At 42.9% G+C, this 18571-nt stretch overlaps 1 protein-coding gene across 4 annotated transcripts in view; it reads right to left on the bottom strand.

Annotated features, from left to right (window-relative positions):
- Positions 1-15786, bottom strand: part of Gabra5 (gamma-aminobutyric acid type A receptor alpha5 subunit) — a 95031-nt gene extending 79245 nt beyond the window's left edge. Inside the window, exons 1-3 of one of the 4 annotated variants that reach the window (XM_028785684.1) lie at positions 15466-15742; positions 14212-14271; positions 13692-13851 (exon numbers count right to left, since the gene is read on the bottom strand). In XM_028785684.1, the coding sequence (XP_028641517.1) occupies positions 13692-13777 (86 nt within the window). In that variant the 5' untranslated portion in view covers positions 13778-13851; positions 14212-14271; positions 15466-15742. Of the gene's footprint in view, positions 1-13691; positions 13852-14211; positions 14272-14897; positions 15063-15465 lie in introns of those variants that run through there. The other 3 variants (XM_028785685.1, XM_028785686.1, XM_028785687.1) reach the window with 3 other exon arrangements.
- Between the last annotated feature and the right edge of the window lie 2785 nt (positions 15787-18571).

Below are 18571 nucleotides of genomic sequence, written 5' to 3'. Positions count from 1 at the left end.
TCTCTCTCTCTCTCTCTCTCTCTCTCTCTCTCTCTCTCTCTCTCTCTCTCTCTCTCTCTCTGTAGACATATACCCACTGCTTCATGCTTTCAGGCAACTGGTATGCTCCCTGGATCTGAATCTCACTTTACATATACCCAAATTCTCTTTAATCCCAGGGATAGATAGAGTGCTTATGAATTCCAGAGCTGTTTTCATTTATTGGATACATATTTTAATGTATTACTTTTTATTTTATGGCTGTTCTGCTTGCATATACATTTCCATAACAAGTGCATGACTGATACCTACAGAAGCCAAAAGATGGTATTAGATTATTTGAAACTGGAGTGGTGGATGGTTGTGGATCACCAAGTGAGAGCTAGGGATTGAATCTAGGTCTTCTGAAAGAACAAGCAGTGCTTTTAACTTCTTAGACATCTCTCCAGCTAGACACAATTTTTAAGATATAGTTTAAAATGTCTACTCACACTACTTATCCATAATGACACTTCTCTTGGAGAAATTTCAATATCTTCTCTGTCTTACCACAATTTCCTCCTGTACTAATCTTTAGTTTTTCATATAGCAGCATTCAGGGCTGAGGGGTTCTGGAATATTTTCTATGCTATATTAAATAGTCGTATACTAAGAAGAGTAGAAAAAGAGATATCAAGAAAAAAATCTGTAGGAATGTCTCTTAGGGCAGAAGCAGGGTTTGCATCTTGCTGCTGTTTTGGGCATTTTTTGTTTGTTTGTTTTCCATAATCAACCTGAAAAGTGAATCAACTATAATCCGTGGCTGTGCAATGGCGTATTCTCACAGTACTGAGGAGAAATGCAAGTCCTGTTTGCTGCCCTGGCACAGTGCCTCCTTCTCCCAAAGGTATCTGGGGACTTGGTTATGCTTCCATCAAGGTGTAAGATCTTTAAGAACTACTTTTTGGGCAAAAAAAAAAATCTCATTTGGCTCGACAAAAGTCCTTGAAAAGAAAAACAGTCAGGGCATACTAGAGTCTGTGTACAGTGAGAAACATTGTAACAGAAGAGCTTCAGGTGTAGCTATGGTGGTTTCACCAGGGAGGTCTGGCCAGCATCCATCTTAACACTGCTCAGTGTATTCAAGGTGGTCAACTATTAGGACAGTTGTGGGTAAACTGCTTCAGGGGCAGGATAAAGATTTTTGAAGGAGTGGATTTTTTTTTTTGTGTGTGTGAAATGAAACTCAATCTGCTATTATTGACAAGTATTTTCAACATAAAAGAAATACTTTTAAATATGGGTAGTTCACTTCAATTATAATCAAGGCTAAAATAGCCAACTTCTCGTAAACAGTGGAAGTTTCTTTAGAGTTCATCAATATGAGAACTTGCTACATTTATCCAGTGTTCAAGCTATGGTCTTTGCACATTTACTGATCTTTTAGAAAATGGAGTATTTTGTTATTTGTTTGTTAAACTTCATTTTAAGTTTTAATTAGTTAGTTAGTTAGTTAGTTAGTTAGTTAGTTAATTTACATTCCTGCCACAGTTTCCCCTCCCTCCTCTCCTCCTACTCCTTTTCCATCCCCACCCACCCTTCTTTACTTTTAATAAAAGGAAAGGCCCCCATGGATATCAACCAGCCTTAGTATATTAAATTGCAATAAAACTAGGTGCATCTTCTCCTACAGAGGCAAGATGCAGCAGCCCAGTTAGGAGAAAGGATCCAAAGGCAGGAAACAAAGTCAGATATAGCCTCCTTTCCTGCTATTAGGAGTTCCACATGAAGAGCAAGCTACACAACTGTTACATATATGCAGATGGCCTAGGTATATCCCATGTATGCTCCTTGATTGGCAGTTCAGTCTCTGTGAACCCCTATTAGCCCAGGTTAATTGATTCTGTAGTTTTCTGTGGTATACTTGACCTCCCTGGCTCCTACATTCCTTGCTAATGTTTGGCTCTGTGTCTCTTCAGTTTCTGGATGAAGCCTCTCTGATGATAGCTATTCTAGGCTGTTGTCTGCAAATATAAAATATCATTGACAGTGTCATGGGAGGAATACTTCTCTTGACATGGATCTCAATCTGGACCAGTCATTCCCTTAATTTCTGCTCCAACTTTATCCTTTGTACATCTTGAAGGCAGGACAAATTGTAGGTCAAAGGTTAAAACACAAACGACAGATCATGCGGGTTACGATTTGGAGGAAAGGGAAAACTCCATCCTTGCTGGCGAGTGTGGACTTGTGCAGCCACTTTGGAAATCAATTTGGTAGTTTCTTAAAGAATTGAGAATAGATCTACCTTAAGACCCAACTATATCACTTTTGAACATATACTCAAAGGATGCTCCACGATACCACAAGGAAACTTCTCAATTATGTTCATAGTAGCTTTGTAGCAGCAAGAAACAATCTAGATGGCCCGAAACTGAAGAATAGATAAACAAAATGGAATTGAATGGAATACTACTCAGCTACTAAAAACAATGACATCGTGGAATTTGAAGGGAAATGGATGGAACTAGAAAAGATCATCCTGAGTGAGGTAACCCAGACCCCCAAAGACAAACATGGTATATACACTTTCTTATAAGTGAATATTAGCCATAAAGTAAAGAATCATGCTACAAGCCACAGACCCAAAAGAAGCTAAGTAATAAGGAGGGTTCAAAGAGGGCCACATGAATCTAACTGAGAGGAGGGAGTAAGCCAGAGGGGGGATGGATAGGGAGAGTATGAGTACAAGAAGGATCAGGTCAGGGGAAGATGGAGGGAGAGTGCACTTGAAGAGACAACTGGAACACAGGGTCATCTGTGGGATGAGCTAAAAACCTAGGGCAATAGAAACTCCCAAGAGACTATGAGGGTGATCCTAGCAATGGGAGATATGTAGCCTGAGCCTGCATTTTCCTGAAGCAGGCAAGAGTTCCAATGGATAGATTGGGACACCAACCCAGCCATAAAAGAGATTCTTAAGACTACATAAATGCCTTTTAATATAGAACCCAAAGCCTGTAGGCACTCAATTCCCTTTTAGAATTGTTGTCGGTTTGCAGAGCGTCTCCACACAGCCACCCTTATACTCAAATGATCTTTAGACCTAGTTGTACTGATGGTTATTAAAGTATGTTATTTAGGGAATAACACAAGGAAAAGAGTTTACATATGCTTGGTTACAGAGGCAATTTTTAATTAAATATGAAAAATATGTCGTCGAATCTACAGATGCAGAATTTGCAGCTATGTTGAGCCTGCATAGAACCAACCCAACTTGTTTTTTAAAATCACTTCTTTTTACATTTCCTGTCCTAATTTATACTGAAGGCACAAGGATTTGACCTGGTGATTCTGATGAGTTGGTTTTGACAAATAAATGACACAAATTAGCCCCATTTTCGAGGCTAGTGAAAGCAGTGCCACAGGACATGAGGAGGGGGGCACTGGTGGGTACTGCAGAGTTCTGAATGTACTAGAATTTCTGTCATGGTGATCCAACATCTAATTCTGATAAACTGAATTTAGGAACCACCATCTCATGAAATCTGATCCACCAGCAGGCAGGCTTTCCAGGCAGTCTTTAAGAGAAATAAATTCAGCAAGAGTGAAGTCTTCCAAGTATAGGAATCTCTCTTATTCAATGTTGTCTCATTCCTGGCCTTTTTCAGGCATTAGCATCTCAGTTTCTGGCTCCTGGAGACTCACAGAGGGAATAAGAAACAGTATTTGTGGAGCCTGACTTTTATCTGGAGACCTTCCTGTGTGGTCCTGGTGGAAAGTACATGTTCTGGGGCCAAGATGCAGGCAAATGGGCTGCCACAGTGCCAGTGACATGGACTCCAGCAGCCCTTGAGTCTTTGAATACTCCCCTGGGGAATGCCAGTGATGAGCTTTAATGACTTGTGTCTGAATCCATGACTGTCTCTGGTGAGATGTAGGCATAGGTAGAAGGCAGCATTGTCCTTGATATCATTATAAAAAATCTTTGATACTGGAGAATTTCAGTAGAGCACAGAAAGGGTAGGAACATAGTGTCACTTCACAAAGCATGACATGACAGGAACAAAAGAGAGAGAGACAAGGACTCTGTCTAGGTTAGGAATGAAAGAAAACAGACATGAATTTTTGAGATTGAAGATTAGCCAATGAAAGGGGTACAAGAGAAAATTATGAACAATTGTCATAAAATGGCAACTGGCATTCGCAGAAGGAGTGGGAGACCTCTAATAAAAGCCAGCACTAGAGTGACACTGCTCCTCAGTAATAGAGTACTGTAAGGTACCAGACACTAGGTAACAGACCACTGCAAAGGGCTAGACTCTGGGTAACAGAACACAGCAAGAGGCTAGTGTCTGGGTAACACCAGGCAGTGGATAACGAACAGGGCACTATAAGCACCAGTTGCTGGAAAGGGACAGGCTCTAGGTTCACTCATCAATACTACAAACCTTTTAAAATTCAAAATTGTATCCTGCACCTAGGAAACTAAGCACACACAAATCTATAAAATATTTTGAATGTCATGCTATACTTTAAAAATCTTCCTGAAGATAATGGAAACCTGAAGTCTCTTAGAACATGGTCTGTTTATAAATTACAGAGATGGGAGAGGTAGGATAAGAAAATAGAGACCAGTAAGTTGGGTGACAACAGTGCAGAGAAGAGATGGACCACACAAGTGCCATTTGTTACATGTATTTCTTTTGGCCTTAAACAAAGAGGTCTCACAGTATAGGGCATAAGTTGGTCTTGACCTCTTGGTGAAAAGCACTTTTTTCTTTTACCTCCTCCTCCCAATTTGCTGGAACTACAGATGTTTTCACTATGTCCTGTTTGTTAGAATTTCTGAATGAGGCTGAAGGAAAATGAGGAGTGTGGAATCAGAGACGGGAAACGGAGAGGAAGCCATTAAGATTCACCATACCCATGCAGCATGAACTTAGCTACAGAATTCGGTCATTACTTCTCACATCTTCAGGCTCTACATGCACAAATTTCATCAACCACTGACTGAAGGTGATCAGAAAAGAAAAATAACATACATACATACATACATACATACATACATACATACATACATACATAATTGTTCTTGTCATTTTCCCCAAAGTAAAATAGCAACACCACCATTCATGCTGTGCATGAAATCTAGAAACAGTTTAGCACACTGGCGGGTGTACACCGGCTACATGCAAGTACTATGAATTTCACATCATAAGGGAGTTTGATATCCAAAGGGGCTTCTGGAATCAGCTCCCCAGGAATACCGAGGGACAATGGACTCTGGAAAGAGAATTATCTAGGAGTTATTTTCTCTGTGAGATCTAGAAGAATCTTCCTTTTTTGTGAAGATTGTTAAAGGATTTTACTGTTTATACACCCAGATTTTAATATCTAATAAGAACAGCGATGTGTTAACCTGGTGAGATTTCAATGCCATGGTATTTAAAAGAGGACAATCTCTCACCAGCCTTTGGAAGGTAATTTGAGTATTATCTTAGCACAGATAGTATTAGGGAAGACAGAGTGTGATGGGTTTCTCTGTGATGTTATCTATGCTTGCATTGACAGCCATATGTGATTTTCAAAAAAAGAAAAAGAAAAAGAAAAAGAAAAGGTTCAGTAGCAGTAAGTTCAGGCCATTTTGATGTGAACATTTTTGTGAATTACCCAGGATTGACTTTTGTGTGTCAGTGTTCCTAATTTTTGAAGCCACATTCCTCCCTTGGGTTTTTAGTACTTCGAAGAAACACACTTATATTGCTTGCTAGGATCCTTATATGACTCTAAAGAAAGAGCATCATTCACTGAGGCTTTCCTCAGTTGTCTATAGCATGCTTCTTTAGCTACTTTATACATAACAACATGGCAGACAGTAGCTCGACAATGTCTCCATGAGATCACTTGTGGCTCAAGGTGGGAATGTGAACCTTAGATACATTTCATGTGGCTAAAGGCCTGTCCATGGAGTACTGTGCCAGAAATTTTATGTTCTCCTCATAACCTGAGCTTCACTGTGCTGCCCTTAAATCTAAGCTGTCTTCCTCAGCACCCTTTCTGCAGGTTCTCCATGTCCTTGACACTACTGCCTGGCTCATAATCCCAAAGCTGGTACTCTACAGGTCACAGCACCTACAGATTATCCTGCCCCTTTGTTCCTCTTCTCAGAAATTCCACTGAAAAAAGCCGTATACATTAGACACCCCACACACACATGCACACACATACCCACACAGAACTCCCTTTCCTTCTCCTGCAGCTGCTCCTATCTAGACCCTGCCACCTATAACTCTATAACCTTTGTGAAAGGCCAGGAGGAAACTCTGAATGAACAGATCCAAAATTTGAGACCAATCACCTACCTTAATGGGCCCACTAGCTACGCTACATTCAGCAGAAATAACTGCATCTTGTTTCCTACAGAGCTTTCTCTTCTTGGTTTCCAAAACCTCTTCTCTTTAGGTTCTGACTGCTGTATGCATACTTGATGATTGTGTGTGTGTGTGTGTGTGTGTGTGTGTGTGTGTGTGTGTGTGTGTTTCCTTGGTTGGACGGTTGGTTGGGTTTGGTTTTGGTTTTTGAGACATGGTTTCTCTGTATTCATTTGGTATTTGTATTCATTTGCCTGATTCATTTTGTAGACCAGGGTGTCCTCAAACTCATGGATATCTGCCTGTCTCTGCCTCCCAAGTGCTGCGATTATAGGTTTATTTTTATGACAGGGTTATGTTGTGCAGCTTGCAACCAAGATTATCTTGCTTTAATCCCTAACTGCTTCAGTCCAGCCATATGCTTCTTTTTCCTCTTCTCCATATCTCTCAGTCTTGCTTATACCCTCTAAACTCATAACACGTAATGTCTATGCTCAGTTTCTATCTGTTCTCATGCCCAGTATGTTTTAAATTATGATGCAACTTAGTTCTGTTCTGGCTTCTAGATCCCTATGTCCAAAGGTCTGCCCAGCTACTTGGAAGTGACTTCTTCAAAGACATACAAAGCACAAACATCTTCTTCTACTTTCTTCTCCATCATAGTGATAAGAGAAATAGCTGATGGCGTTTCCTTGACCCTTAATCTTTCCTCTTGCCAATGATATCCCATCCACTTATCCCACTAGTCAAAACAGATGCTTCCTACTGTGAATACCTCTTAACTGTCTAGATACCACCTTCATCTTTCCTCTTCTTACCCCAAATTCCACTTGATTCTTCTTACTCTCCTCTTACAGGGGATGCAACGCTAAGGTCATATCATTGCTACATCTAAATAGGACCATGCTTACTTAAAGCTATTCAATGAGGCCACCTGGTACAGTCTGTGGTAGAAGGATTACATAACATCAACCATTCTCATTTCCAAAACAATAAAATGGGATGAGGCTGTAGCTCAGTTCATAAAGTGCTCACCTAGCTTGCACAAAGCCCTAGGCTTGAACCTAGTATGGCATAAATTGGGCACTATGATACACACAATAATCTTGCAAGTCAGAGATGGAGGTGAGGATGAGGGGTTCTAGTCCTTCCTTGGTTTCATAGAGAGTGGGATACATGAGATCCTTTCTTAAACCAATGATAAAACAAAAGATATTAACAAACAAATATAAAAAAATTCCACTCTACTCCATGGCCCTCTGTAACTCTCCAGGTCAAGTTACCTGACATGGCAGGTTGTCTAAGATCTAGTCCAGTTCTTTCCTTCACAGGGTGGTTATACCTCCTATGGATCTCTACCACTGATGCCAAACAAGCTGCTGACTGCTTCTCACTCCCTGTGTGGTATTCTGCCATTATCACCATTGCCCAACATTGGTTTGTTTTTCTCAACCATTACAGCTGTCACTAAACCCCAGTTCCTTCAGGTCCCTGCAGTAGTATCTCCTTCCATCACATTCACTATCTCTGTCTGAGTTGTTCTTTCAGTAATCACCATCACTTCACTGTTGCTTGTTTATTGCTTGTCTTTTTCAAGTCTGAACATACTCTTCATTGAAGCCAGGCTCTATTCTGGCCCTTATCACCTATAATGATGCCAAGTACATGGAAAGGGAAACATTCACACTACTGTCAAAGCAGGGTGATGTTCTCCACCACACACAGGCAAGGGAAGATGTTTGAGTATACCCAAGTTATGGTTTTAATTGTGTTCAGGTCCTGCCCAGGCACACTGCTTACCATATGGATCACTAACCTTCACAGAGTGACATCTGAATCTGTTCTAGCATTTTCCATATCAGCCTTATGATGAACGGTCCGTTATTATTTCCAGCGAGGACATTCAGAAACTGAGCTGTAGGCTGGTTAAGGAACTTCTGGCTTCATAAATGGAGCCAAACAGAGATACGAGCTGGGCCCACTGTCAATAAGACTCTTAATATTTATCATTAGTGATCTTGGGACAGAATCAAACTGATAGTTAACTGATGGGAAAATTCATTTTTAAACTGAAAACCAGTGTCTTATGTTTTTCTTACTTTTAGGTTCTGTCTGTTTTAGAAACAGCTTATAAATACAGACAAGGTGGAGCTTTTTTCTGTTCCTCGCCTGTGATGCTTCTCTGTGCACTTCGTCACAGTGAATTTGGCCTGGGCTGCTCTCGAGTTACCCAATCCATCTACTAGTTTAGGATATTCTTTTGTTTCTAACATATAGATTCCCTCTCTTGCTCTATTTCTTTCTGCAGAGTCATAAACATTAGGACTTAGTGGAGAGGCCTTTCTAATGGGAACTCTTGCCCTAGCAGGCATCTATGAGGCAAGGGGTGATTCTACCACTTTCATCATCAAATATTGGTCACAATTCCCTAGGTTCTAAAGCCAGAGTGCTTCTTATGCACCAAGTGAGGACTTGGTGAAAATTAAACAGCATGTTTTTGACAACTTTCTGAAAAGTCATGCAGTGCACCCATATGCCTGTTGGTAATTCATGCTGCTATGAGAGATAAGATTTTTTTTTTTGCTTTAATTCTAATACTTTCCTTTGAATTACATACCAATTAAAATGTGTGTTTTGTACCATTGAATCTTCATGAAAATCCAAATACCCACAATCTGCACACACACACACACACACACACACACACACACACACACACACACACATGCACGCATGCACACACACATACCTCTACCCAGAACCCAGCTAGTGACTCATCCTGGAACTTAGGGCCAGCCTATTTAGCAGAGCTGTGATCCCTGCTGTCCTGAGTGCCGTTTATTGAGCACTGGTCCATCAAACATGCTTAAAGTCAGCTTTATAAAGTTGAAAGTTTGCAAATAGGTCCCTGTTTCTGTCTTTTAAAATAAGGTAAGAGATGGCTCTCTAACTCCACTCCATCTCCTCATCTCTGCCTGTCCCTCTCTGTAGCTTCCAGGCAGAACCATCAGTTCAGGTCTGTCCCTGCTAACTGGTTTGACTGCACTGCTATGGTGCTTTTATAATCATTAAACTATATGTCCTGAGCCTCAGAAACTTGCAGCTGTGGAGGATGAATCTATTATCTGAGGGTATGTAAGACAGCTTCCAGCTTCAGAAGATATGATGAACACAGGTATAATTTAGACATGCCTACTGGTCCAGTTAGGGAGGCAACTGGCTTTGAGAAGGAGGATGAAGAGGTCCCTCTTTGTGGGACAAAAGGCCAAGCTAGCACATATGTACACAGAGAAGATCTTTCTTCCTGTTTTCAAGTGCTTGCTTTTCATTGTCAATTTAAACATATTGTTTTCCAACATGTATCTGAGTTGCATTTCCCCTGTAATAAAATTAAAATACAATTTTCCTATCAATAAACAAATCTCTATGCTAATTTCCAGTAAGTGAATGGGATCTGGCATTACCTATTGAGCTGATAATCCTCAAATGTCCCTTGCAATTAATTGTCACTGGCTTCTCAAGTCTGATAAAGTATGATTTTGAAAGTTGATAAATTAATTCTAGTTTAAACTTATCATTATATAATTTGGTAACACTTCGATTCCCATAATGTTTCAGTGCTAGTTTTTCTACACTCTGCTATTTAGATTGCTGGTTTCATTAAAATAACTATAATGGCTTAAACAATTCCATGTATCCAGATAGACCATGGCAGAGGCTGACTGTAAGGTCTTGGTTCAGTTGTATGCTTGACTCATGCCTTGAGCTATAGTTCACAATGTACAATAAAATTAGAAAACTATTGAAAATGAACTCTTGGTGATTAAATTTAGAAAAAGATGTGGAGAAAAGCAAATAATTCTCTTGATATTTTCAAAGCAAGTTTGCATTAACTATCTTATGTAATCACCAAATATACTTCCCTCTTCTGTTGCTGAATGTGCAGATTTTTACAAATGTGGTGTGTCAACTTGTACCTGTGCAGAACCTTATATGTTGTCTCTCTCTTGCTCCCCTGCCTGATTTTGCATAGAACTCCTAACTCCTGCCAGCTCTCAAGTCTCCTGGGCAAACTTAGGAGCATCAGTAGTTCTCTGACTAAGTAGTGATCAAACTGGGACCTTTGTAACTTCCCCTTGCAATGTCCTTTGAAGCTCAATCACAGAAATCCTTTCTTTGGCGGAGGGAGGATGGGACAGAGAATTTGCTCAACCTGTTCCCTTCCCCAGTTTCAGAGTACAGAAAACTCTTTTTAGAGCCCAAAATGGACAATACATTTCAGGGCCACATCCCTCAGCTTCTAGATTGCTTTGACATATTCCAAAACTGTAGTCAGAGGGGGAAAAAAAAAAAGCACAGAGCGAAACCAAGCAAAATGACACAGAGCAGTATAGAATGAGAAAACCCAGCAGGAGCTTGCTGGACTCAGTCAGAGAAGATGCACCTAGCCCTCAAAAAACGTGAGGCCCTAGGGAGTGGGGAGGTCTGGTGGGGTGGAAGTGGGGGGACAACCTTTTGGAGACAGAGGTGTGGGGAAGGAGGTGTGGGATGTGGAACAATCAGAGAGTAGACTGGAGGGGAGATAAAAGTCTGGACTATAAAAAAGATTAAAGGATAAATAAAAAGAAAGAAAGAAAAAGAAGAAATAAGTGGGGGATTGATATATCTTATGATGTGTTCCGTGTGTACTGTGCACTGCTTGGCTTCACAGCATATAATCCCATTTGTAGGAATATCTTCTTTTTTATTAATTATTTTATTTATTTACATTCCACCCATTGCTCCCCACTGCCAAGCCCCTCTCCCCAGTTCCTTGTCCTATTTCCCCTCCTTCTTGCCTCTGAGAGGATGTCCCCCTTCTAGATTGCTTCTAGATGGGCCTCAAATCTCTAGAGGATTAGGCCTATCTTCTCCCACTGAGGCCAGACCAGGCAGTACTTTGCTATATATGTTTGGACCAGTCTGTGCATCTTCTAATAGAAACAAGTTCAAATAGTTAAAAAAAAAAAATTCCAAACCGAATGTGTTCTATACAAAAGAATCTAGAGCGGGAAAATCAGAAATGATGTAAACGTCCCAAAGTAGGGAAGTAGCTAGTGTCAGCCCACTTTTGCTCTGGTACAATATCTATCCAGTTTAAAATCACACAGCCTAAAGAATTTGTAATTGTGGAAGGTTAGGGAACAAAACCGTCAAAAAGCTGAATATGCAGTAAATCCCAAATGCATACACTGCATACAAGAGGAAGCAGTAGGAACCAGAAGGGGAAGGATGATCACCTGGGACTTTGTACCAGTTCATAAACTAGTCTTCACCTCACACATTTCCTGCAATTTGTATGTATTATTTTATAATGGTTTTCTAAAACAATGAAAATCTTCCCTTCTAAAAAACTAGTATCTTCTCCAACAGTTAATGCTTTTGAGAGATTGAGGACTATCTGCAGACTTAATCAGAATTTTCTTCCAGAAACTTACAAGCTTAATCTGCTTTTCTAGAAGACCTTATAAAGCCACACAAATAAGAAACTAACTAAACTCATGCACATACCTTTCTACTTCAGACATGCATCTACCAGGAAGTGTGATAGCTTTTCCTGACTTAATCTATTTACAATCAGGATTTTTGTGCTAAATCCTACAAACCGAATGTTACCAAGATAGCGCAGCTCAGCATGGGCATCACTTCTAAAATCTCTCCCAGTATACATAGAATATCAGAAAACAAGCCAACTATTTTAATGTATTAATTTGCAATGGTGAATATTCATGAGATTTCATTCACATGCACCTTCCATTCAGAAAAGCAATGGACAAAGTACAATCTATAGGATTTAACAAAGAAAAAAAAAACATGCAAGAAAAAAAACCTCATATAGTAGATTGAGAATCAAAAGGCCAGGGATGGGGAACACATTCTCCGAGTATAAGCAAGGCAAGAATAGCTTCCAATAAATAGGGACTCACATCTTTTATGGTGTGTCTTAAAACCAATGAAAAGTATAACCTGCTAGATAGAGTTATGCTACTCAGTTTCAGAACCAAAGTTCCCAAGCATTTGACCTGAAAAACAAAAATGGACTCTAGAGCATATTCTGCATGTTTGCAAATGATAAATGGACAGAGGATGCACAGAGCTAGGAAACAGTCCACAAAGATACCCTGTTTCCCTGGCATGAAAAGATGTCCTTGCAGGGGAATGACATTTTCTGCCTGTGTTCTCGACATTCTCTGCCTTTCTGACCCTTCCAATTTGAACAGAGGAAGAGAGATGAAGAACAAGAAGAAGGTGAGAGGAAAGAGACAGAGACAGACAGAGCTAGACATATAGAGGCAACAGAGATAGATATGAGAAAGATGAGGCAACTGAGGAGAGGAAAGAAGAAAGAAAGATGAGAGAGGTAAGAGAGGTGACAAGAGGAGATAGGGAAAACAGACTGACAACACTTTCTCAGATCATCAGAATACATCTAAACTGACTCAGGCACAAGCCCGAGCCCTCATGGAAATTTTGTTCAGCAGAGTGGACCTGTGAACACCTGCCTAGTAGCCTGTACACTAGCCATACGAAAGGAAACAGGTGACTGTGCGCTGCAGTCCTTTTAAGTATACCAATTGTTCCCTTGGGAAAAAAACACTGGTAAACAGGAAGTCAAGCAGCACACTCTGTTCAGTGGGAGTACTTCAACCTGCAATCCTTTTGATTAGCCAGGACAATTTGGGGCAGTGAGGGGCACAGGAGAGAAGAGGAACACTGATTGCCTTCTAACAGCATGCATCTTGAATGTGAGGTATGACTAGTGTGGCAAGAAAAGGCTAGTATCTGTACAGAGAAGCTAAAGGCACAAGTGAAAGAGGTCAGGGGAAACGACATTTCTAGAACCTCAGGGGGTAAGCCAAGCCTAGTTTATGATTTCTGTACTTGTCTCTGGCCAGGACTATTATGGATCCCTTCCCATGACACATGTACAGCACTAGCCTGACTTGAAAATAAAAATCAGTGGCACAATGGGCTCAAGGAGAGAATCAAAGTGTGACACACTTGTCTAACAGCAGAAGATGTCCTTAACACACATGAACTTCTGAATCTCTTCCAACCTGAGTAGGAGGAAACAGCTTCCCTTAAGCCATCTTCTGCTTACACTTGGAAAACCCTCTTTTCTTTTGTCTAACTCATTTCCAAGACCCTTCACCAGGAACTGCTCTGTTCAGGAAGAAAGCATGGATCGGGACATATTCACCACAAACCGAAGGGTGCAGGACTGCAGAGGTGGCAGCCAAGGGCTGTCCTATTCTGCAGGGCTTCACAATGGCACAGGCCCCCAAAGACCACAAAATGAAAGCACGGGGGCCAACTTACCCAAAGTGACTGGATAAGGTCATGGAAATACAGAAGACAAGGAGGGTTTGGGTCATGATAAATCTAGACAGCATTCCATTGTCCATTCCCAGTAAGAATAGTAGTTGAAGTAGATGAATTTGGAAGAAAAACTGTTCTTTCCTCCAACTTGATCTTGAAGCTGAAAGTACACAAAAGGGAGAAGCCCATGAACACGGATGTTCACGTCACTACAGTGAATCCAACCATGCTGCTGCCACAGCGAAGCTGACAAAGACTGGAGCCTGGCCCTTGTTACCAACAGACTGTGCCAGCACAGTTTGCACCACCTTCTCTGGGCGGCAAGGTGGTGTAAAAAGGTGACAGTACAGCTTTATTTCACTTTTACAGAGTGTACAGTTGTTCTAATAGGCTGCTTGCATCCCTTAATATTCTACTGTTTCAGCAGGATATAAATGACCCAATTATTAACGTAGTTATCTCAAAGTTATCTGACAATTGCATTTTGCATCTATCAAATCCACAAGTGAGATAAATTTACCTTTCTGAAATATTTGCCACACGTTCAAAGCCAGCAAGCTGCTTCTTGTTCTGCAAGGTGCTGAAAGTGTGTGGGAAGAGGGGGGAAAGGCACATGTCAGAAACACATCTTCTATAGGATCGCAACGGTAGACTTGCTGGTGAGGGTCAGACTTTCTGGGTTGGCATCCTGCCCCCAGGACTACATAGCTTAATAACCACAACACTTGGAAAATATCTCTGTCCTTAGCTAGACTCTGCTTAGTGCAGTGGAAATCCAAGCAAGCACTGCCGCTGGGCCAGCAACAACCTTAGAGAAGGCACACAACATCTCAACATGCGCATAACGCAAATAGATGCTCAATGTACACTAGCAAGCCAGAGTTCAAAAAGAAACACATTTCTAAGGAGACCCCCTCCCCCAAGCTCCAAAGTCCAGAACTGAAAAAGCACACAACAGGTACTTCCATCTCGGAGGAGAAGGCCCTCTGAGATTCTCTTCAAGAATAGAAGGCTGGCATGCGGTGGTCGCCTGGGCGAATCTTAGGGCTCGGAGCCGGTAGCCTGGATAGTCTAGGCGGCGAGCACGCGGCGCCGCATGCGGGGAAACCCGGGCGGTGCCTTCTACTGCCCCTGAGCCCCCTACTTCCCGATCCCCACTGCGAGAATGCTCTCCCGGAGGACCCCCAGATCCCGGTGGGAGCTCACCAGTGCTGGCGCACAGCGCAGGTGGGATAAGGGGTGGCACTGCGGAGACGCAGCCTCCGCCACCCCGCACCTGCTGCCGCTCCGCAGCGCCACCGGACACCTCTGGTGGTCCTGCCCTCAGGCTCGCGCCGAGCCCTCCATACCTCCTTAGCCCCCCGAGCCGGCCGGCTGAGCGCTTGCCAGGCAGCGCCTTCCTCCTCTGCTGCGCGCGGTGCAGTGGCGGCGCAGCCAGAGCCCGGCCTCGAGCAACCCGCGCGACAGGCGCGCGACACCAAGTGGGGCCCGCGCCCACCGCGCGCCCCTGCTCCCGGGCGGGAGCCGCTTTCCAGGCGGGCGAGCTCCGCGACGGCGACAGGCAGAGGCTATCTGCTATCTACCGCGAACTGGGAGGCGCTGCGCCCGGAGCCCCGTCCAGCCGTGCCACCCGATCCCATGCCCTCCGTGCCGGTGGCCTCCGCAGTCTCCGGGCAAAGTTTGCGCTACTGGATCTGCGAGCGCCCAACTGCTCTGCGTTCATCCCAGTCCTGAGGCCGGGGTGCCCGCAACAGTGGCCGCCGCAGCTCCTTACCCTACGCACGGGCCCCGGCTGGCGAGCCGTCGGCGAGGGCGCATCCTGCTTCGCTGCCGCCCGCTGTCCCTGCGGCGGGCGCGGCAGGCCGGTGCGGCGTCACCGCCCCATGCTGCCGGCGCGAACTTGCCCAGCGCTCGGCGCCGAAGAGCCCGGGAGCCCCGCGCTCCCGCTGCCGCCCTGCGGCTCTGCTCCGCGCCGCGCCTGAGGCCGCGCGCTGCCCCGCTGCAGATTCCCCCAGCGCCCCCGGCGGACTCGCGCTCGATCTCACCTCTCCAAAGCGCCACATGTCGTCTCTGGGTTTGAGGAACGTCCCTCTGCCTAGGCGCCCGGTAGAGGCCGCCAGACTCTCACCAAATGCCCGGCCCCCTGTCCCCCAGCTCAGTCCTGGGGGCTACTGCCTGACCCGCTTCAGGGAAGACCGTGTTTCTGCTGAAGTTGCTTGTGGGCATTGGAAGTATATTCGGTTCCCCCTGGAATATCCGCTAGTCACCTTTCAGGATAGAGTAGGAAAGGTGTGGGGCTAGCAGCGTCTATAACCAAGGTGGATGCTTATGTCAGGTAGGGTAGCCAGCACTTTCTGTTCTTCCTCAGTCCTGAGGAGCAACCTTAGATTTGCCCAGCCATTCTTTTCAGAAAGAAACTGGTGCAAGAGAACCCTCCTCATTTAATTCACAGATAGTAATTATTGCTGGATCTTACAATGAAACCCTTTCCCAATAGCAAAACATGTTTAGGTGGTTACTGGAGACACGTTCCTTGGCAAGCTATAGGATCCTTAGTGTAGAGACAGAGTATGGGGTCGGAGATATAAAAGTAGGTCACAGGCGGTGGGTGGAAGGCTTTCTGGTGACCCTCTGGGGCCTGGAAGGAAGACATTACCTTCTCAGCGGGCACATGTGGTTGATTAACGTGTTGGTCCAATGTCAGTAGCATAGTTTCTGTGAGGCAAGCACAGCCAGGACCAATTACCACTGGGCAGAGAGAGGCCCTTTCAAATGCTACACAAACTGGACGCTGAGGCAGCTCTTTTCTTGACTGCAGTATGTTGTTTCCACCGGAGTAGGCTTAGTGCTTGCTTAGTGTACAGGAATCACTGGATTCCATTCCCTGCACTGTGTAATCCCCGAATGGTTGGCATATGCCTGCAATCCCAGAACCCAGGAGGCAGAGCAGAAGATCAAGGTTATTGTGCACTGTACTGAGAGTTCTATGCCAGACTGGTATATATGTGAACCTATCTAAAAACAAAACACCAGAAAAGGCTTAAACTGAAACCTCAGGGTTTGCTGCGGTGCTGCAAATTTTTGTAGGGCACAGACTCTTCAGTGACTTCTAAGTGACATCAAGAACAGTCAAATCTATCTTTCCCTGCTGGATCCTTCTTTAACAGCGCTGAGCAGAAGAAAAGCTCACCTAAGCTTCTACCCATTCTCCAGTTGTGTTAGACAAAGGGTTTTTCGAAATACCTAATGGTACTTTTACAAAAATCTTTGTTTTCCCAAAATGAGAAACTGTAAAATTATTTCAGAAATGGGATATAAATATGACCTTTTCTACACCTGTAACGGTGTTTGCCATGACTATACAGTTAGCCGTTGTTTTAAATAATTCTGAGTCTAGAGGTTCTTCATGAAAGAAAAGATATTCATTCAAGTGACTTTTCTATCCAGGGATAAATTGAACACATGCATTTATCCATTTGTTGAGTTCTCTGAAAATGTGTCACTAAGATAAAGTTCCCTAAGTATTCAGTAGTTAATATTCTGAATGCTCCATGAAGGTCCAGGTTCCAGAGTCTTGGTTACCAGCCAGTGTGGCTACTGAAGAAGGTGGTGACTGGTGTTAGATTCTGGGCCATTAGAAGTGTACCCTTGAAAGGGAATAGGGGCGGGGCAACCGTTCCTGTTACTTATTACTCCTGGTGAGCATCTTCCTGAACCCTGTACTCCAAGCCACAGAGAACTAACTAGCCACAAACTCAGAGGCAATACTAACAAAATCTCTAGGACTCCGCCCAAAAGGACCTTTCTTTCTTGCAAGTTGACTAGTCTGACTTTTTTCTTCATGGTGATGCAAATTTTAAAAGTCAATTTGAATTTATAACTAGCTTAATATGCTTTTCACTTATTGTGTGTTAATTCTAGATTTACAAATGCCAAGGCATCTGGTATTCTCTTGACTAAGCAGCATAATGCAAGTAGGAAGACTTAAACAATTAGTGAGTAGAAAGCTGAACACAAAGTTGCCAGGACTATTTTGGCAAAAAAGAAATTGTACTAATGGGATAACTTCTGTATTTGTCATAGTTATGAATATTGACTTGCCGTGAATTAATATCAACTGTGAGGCTTTTCTTTTGACAGACTACATTTGCCATTTCAATGTTTTGGACGATCAGCTTTATGACAACACATTTAAACATAAAAATGAACATTATGATAAACTATTTAAACTGAGCACGGGCACACACCTATAACTCCAGCCCCTGAGTGGCTGGAGCACAGCTGTGAACTTGAAGTCAGCCTAGGTTACAACACTACCTTCAAATCCAGTCATCGCCAACAAAACCCTTGTGTGTGACCATATTGCCTAAGTTCTTTCTCCCTTCCTGTGATAAAGAGGTGTCACACTCTCCCCAGTAATGTTTACATAATTTTCAACACAATTATAAGATATTCCACATAAATGGAGCTGAAGGAGTTCTGACCAAAAACCCAAGGCTTACAAAAAATATTCAATTCCAGATGTCCTTTCAACAAATTTGGGGTAACTTTGAATGCAGTGTTTGTCCTCGTTAATAATGATCTATTGGCCATATTCCTATTAGTTCATTAGCAATTCTCCTTTTGTTGAGTGAAATTTAACACTGTAGCTTTAAGTCTGGAAAACAGTAGAGGGCACCCCAGTTCCACATAACCCTGTGTTGGCTCATTCTGTATTAAAATTTTCTAATGCGAAAGCCTAAAATAGCTGCTCACAGAGTAGCTGTATAATGGATAGAGGGACATTTTACTGAAAGAAGCATTGACTCTGTATCTCAATAAATACAGAGTACTGTACATATACAACAGGGGCTGAGTGGTAGCTGCATTTATGTAAATGG

Source organism: Grammomys surdaster, unplaced genomic scaffold, assembly GCF_004785775.1.
Source record: "Grammomys surdaster isolate TR1022 unplaced genomic scaffold, NIH_TR_1.0 125319, whole genome shotgun sequence".
Classification (NCBI taxonomy): domain Eukaryota; kingdom Metazoa; phylum Chordata; class Mammalia; order Rodentia; family Muridae; genus Grammomys; species Grammomys surdaster.
This window is presented reverse-complemented; position numbering and strand designations above follow the sequence as displayed.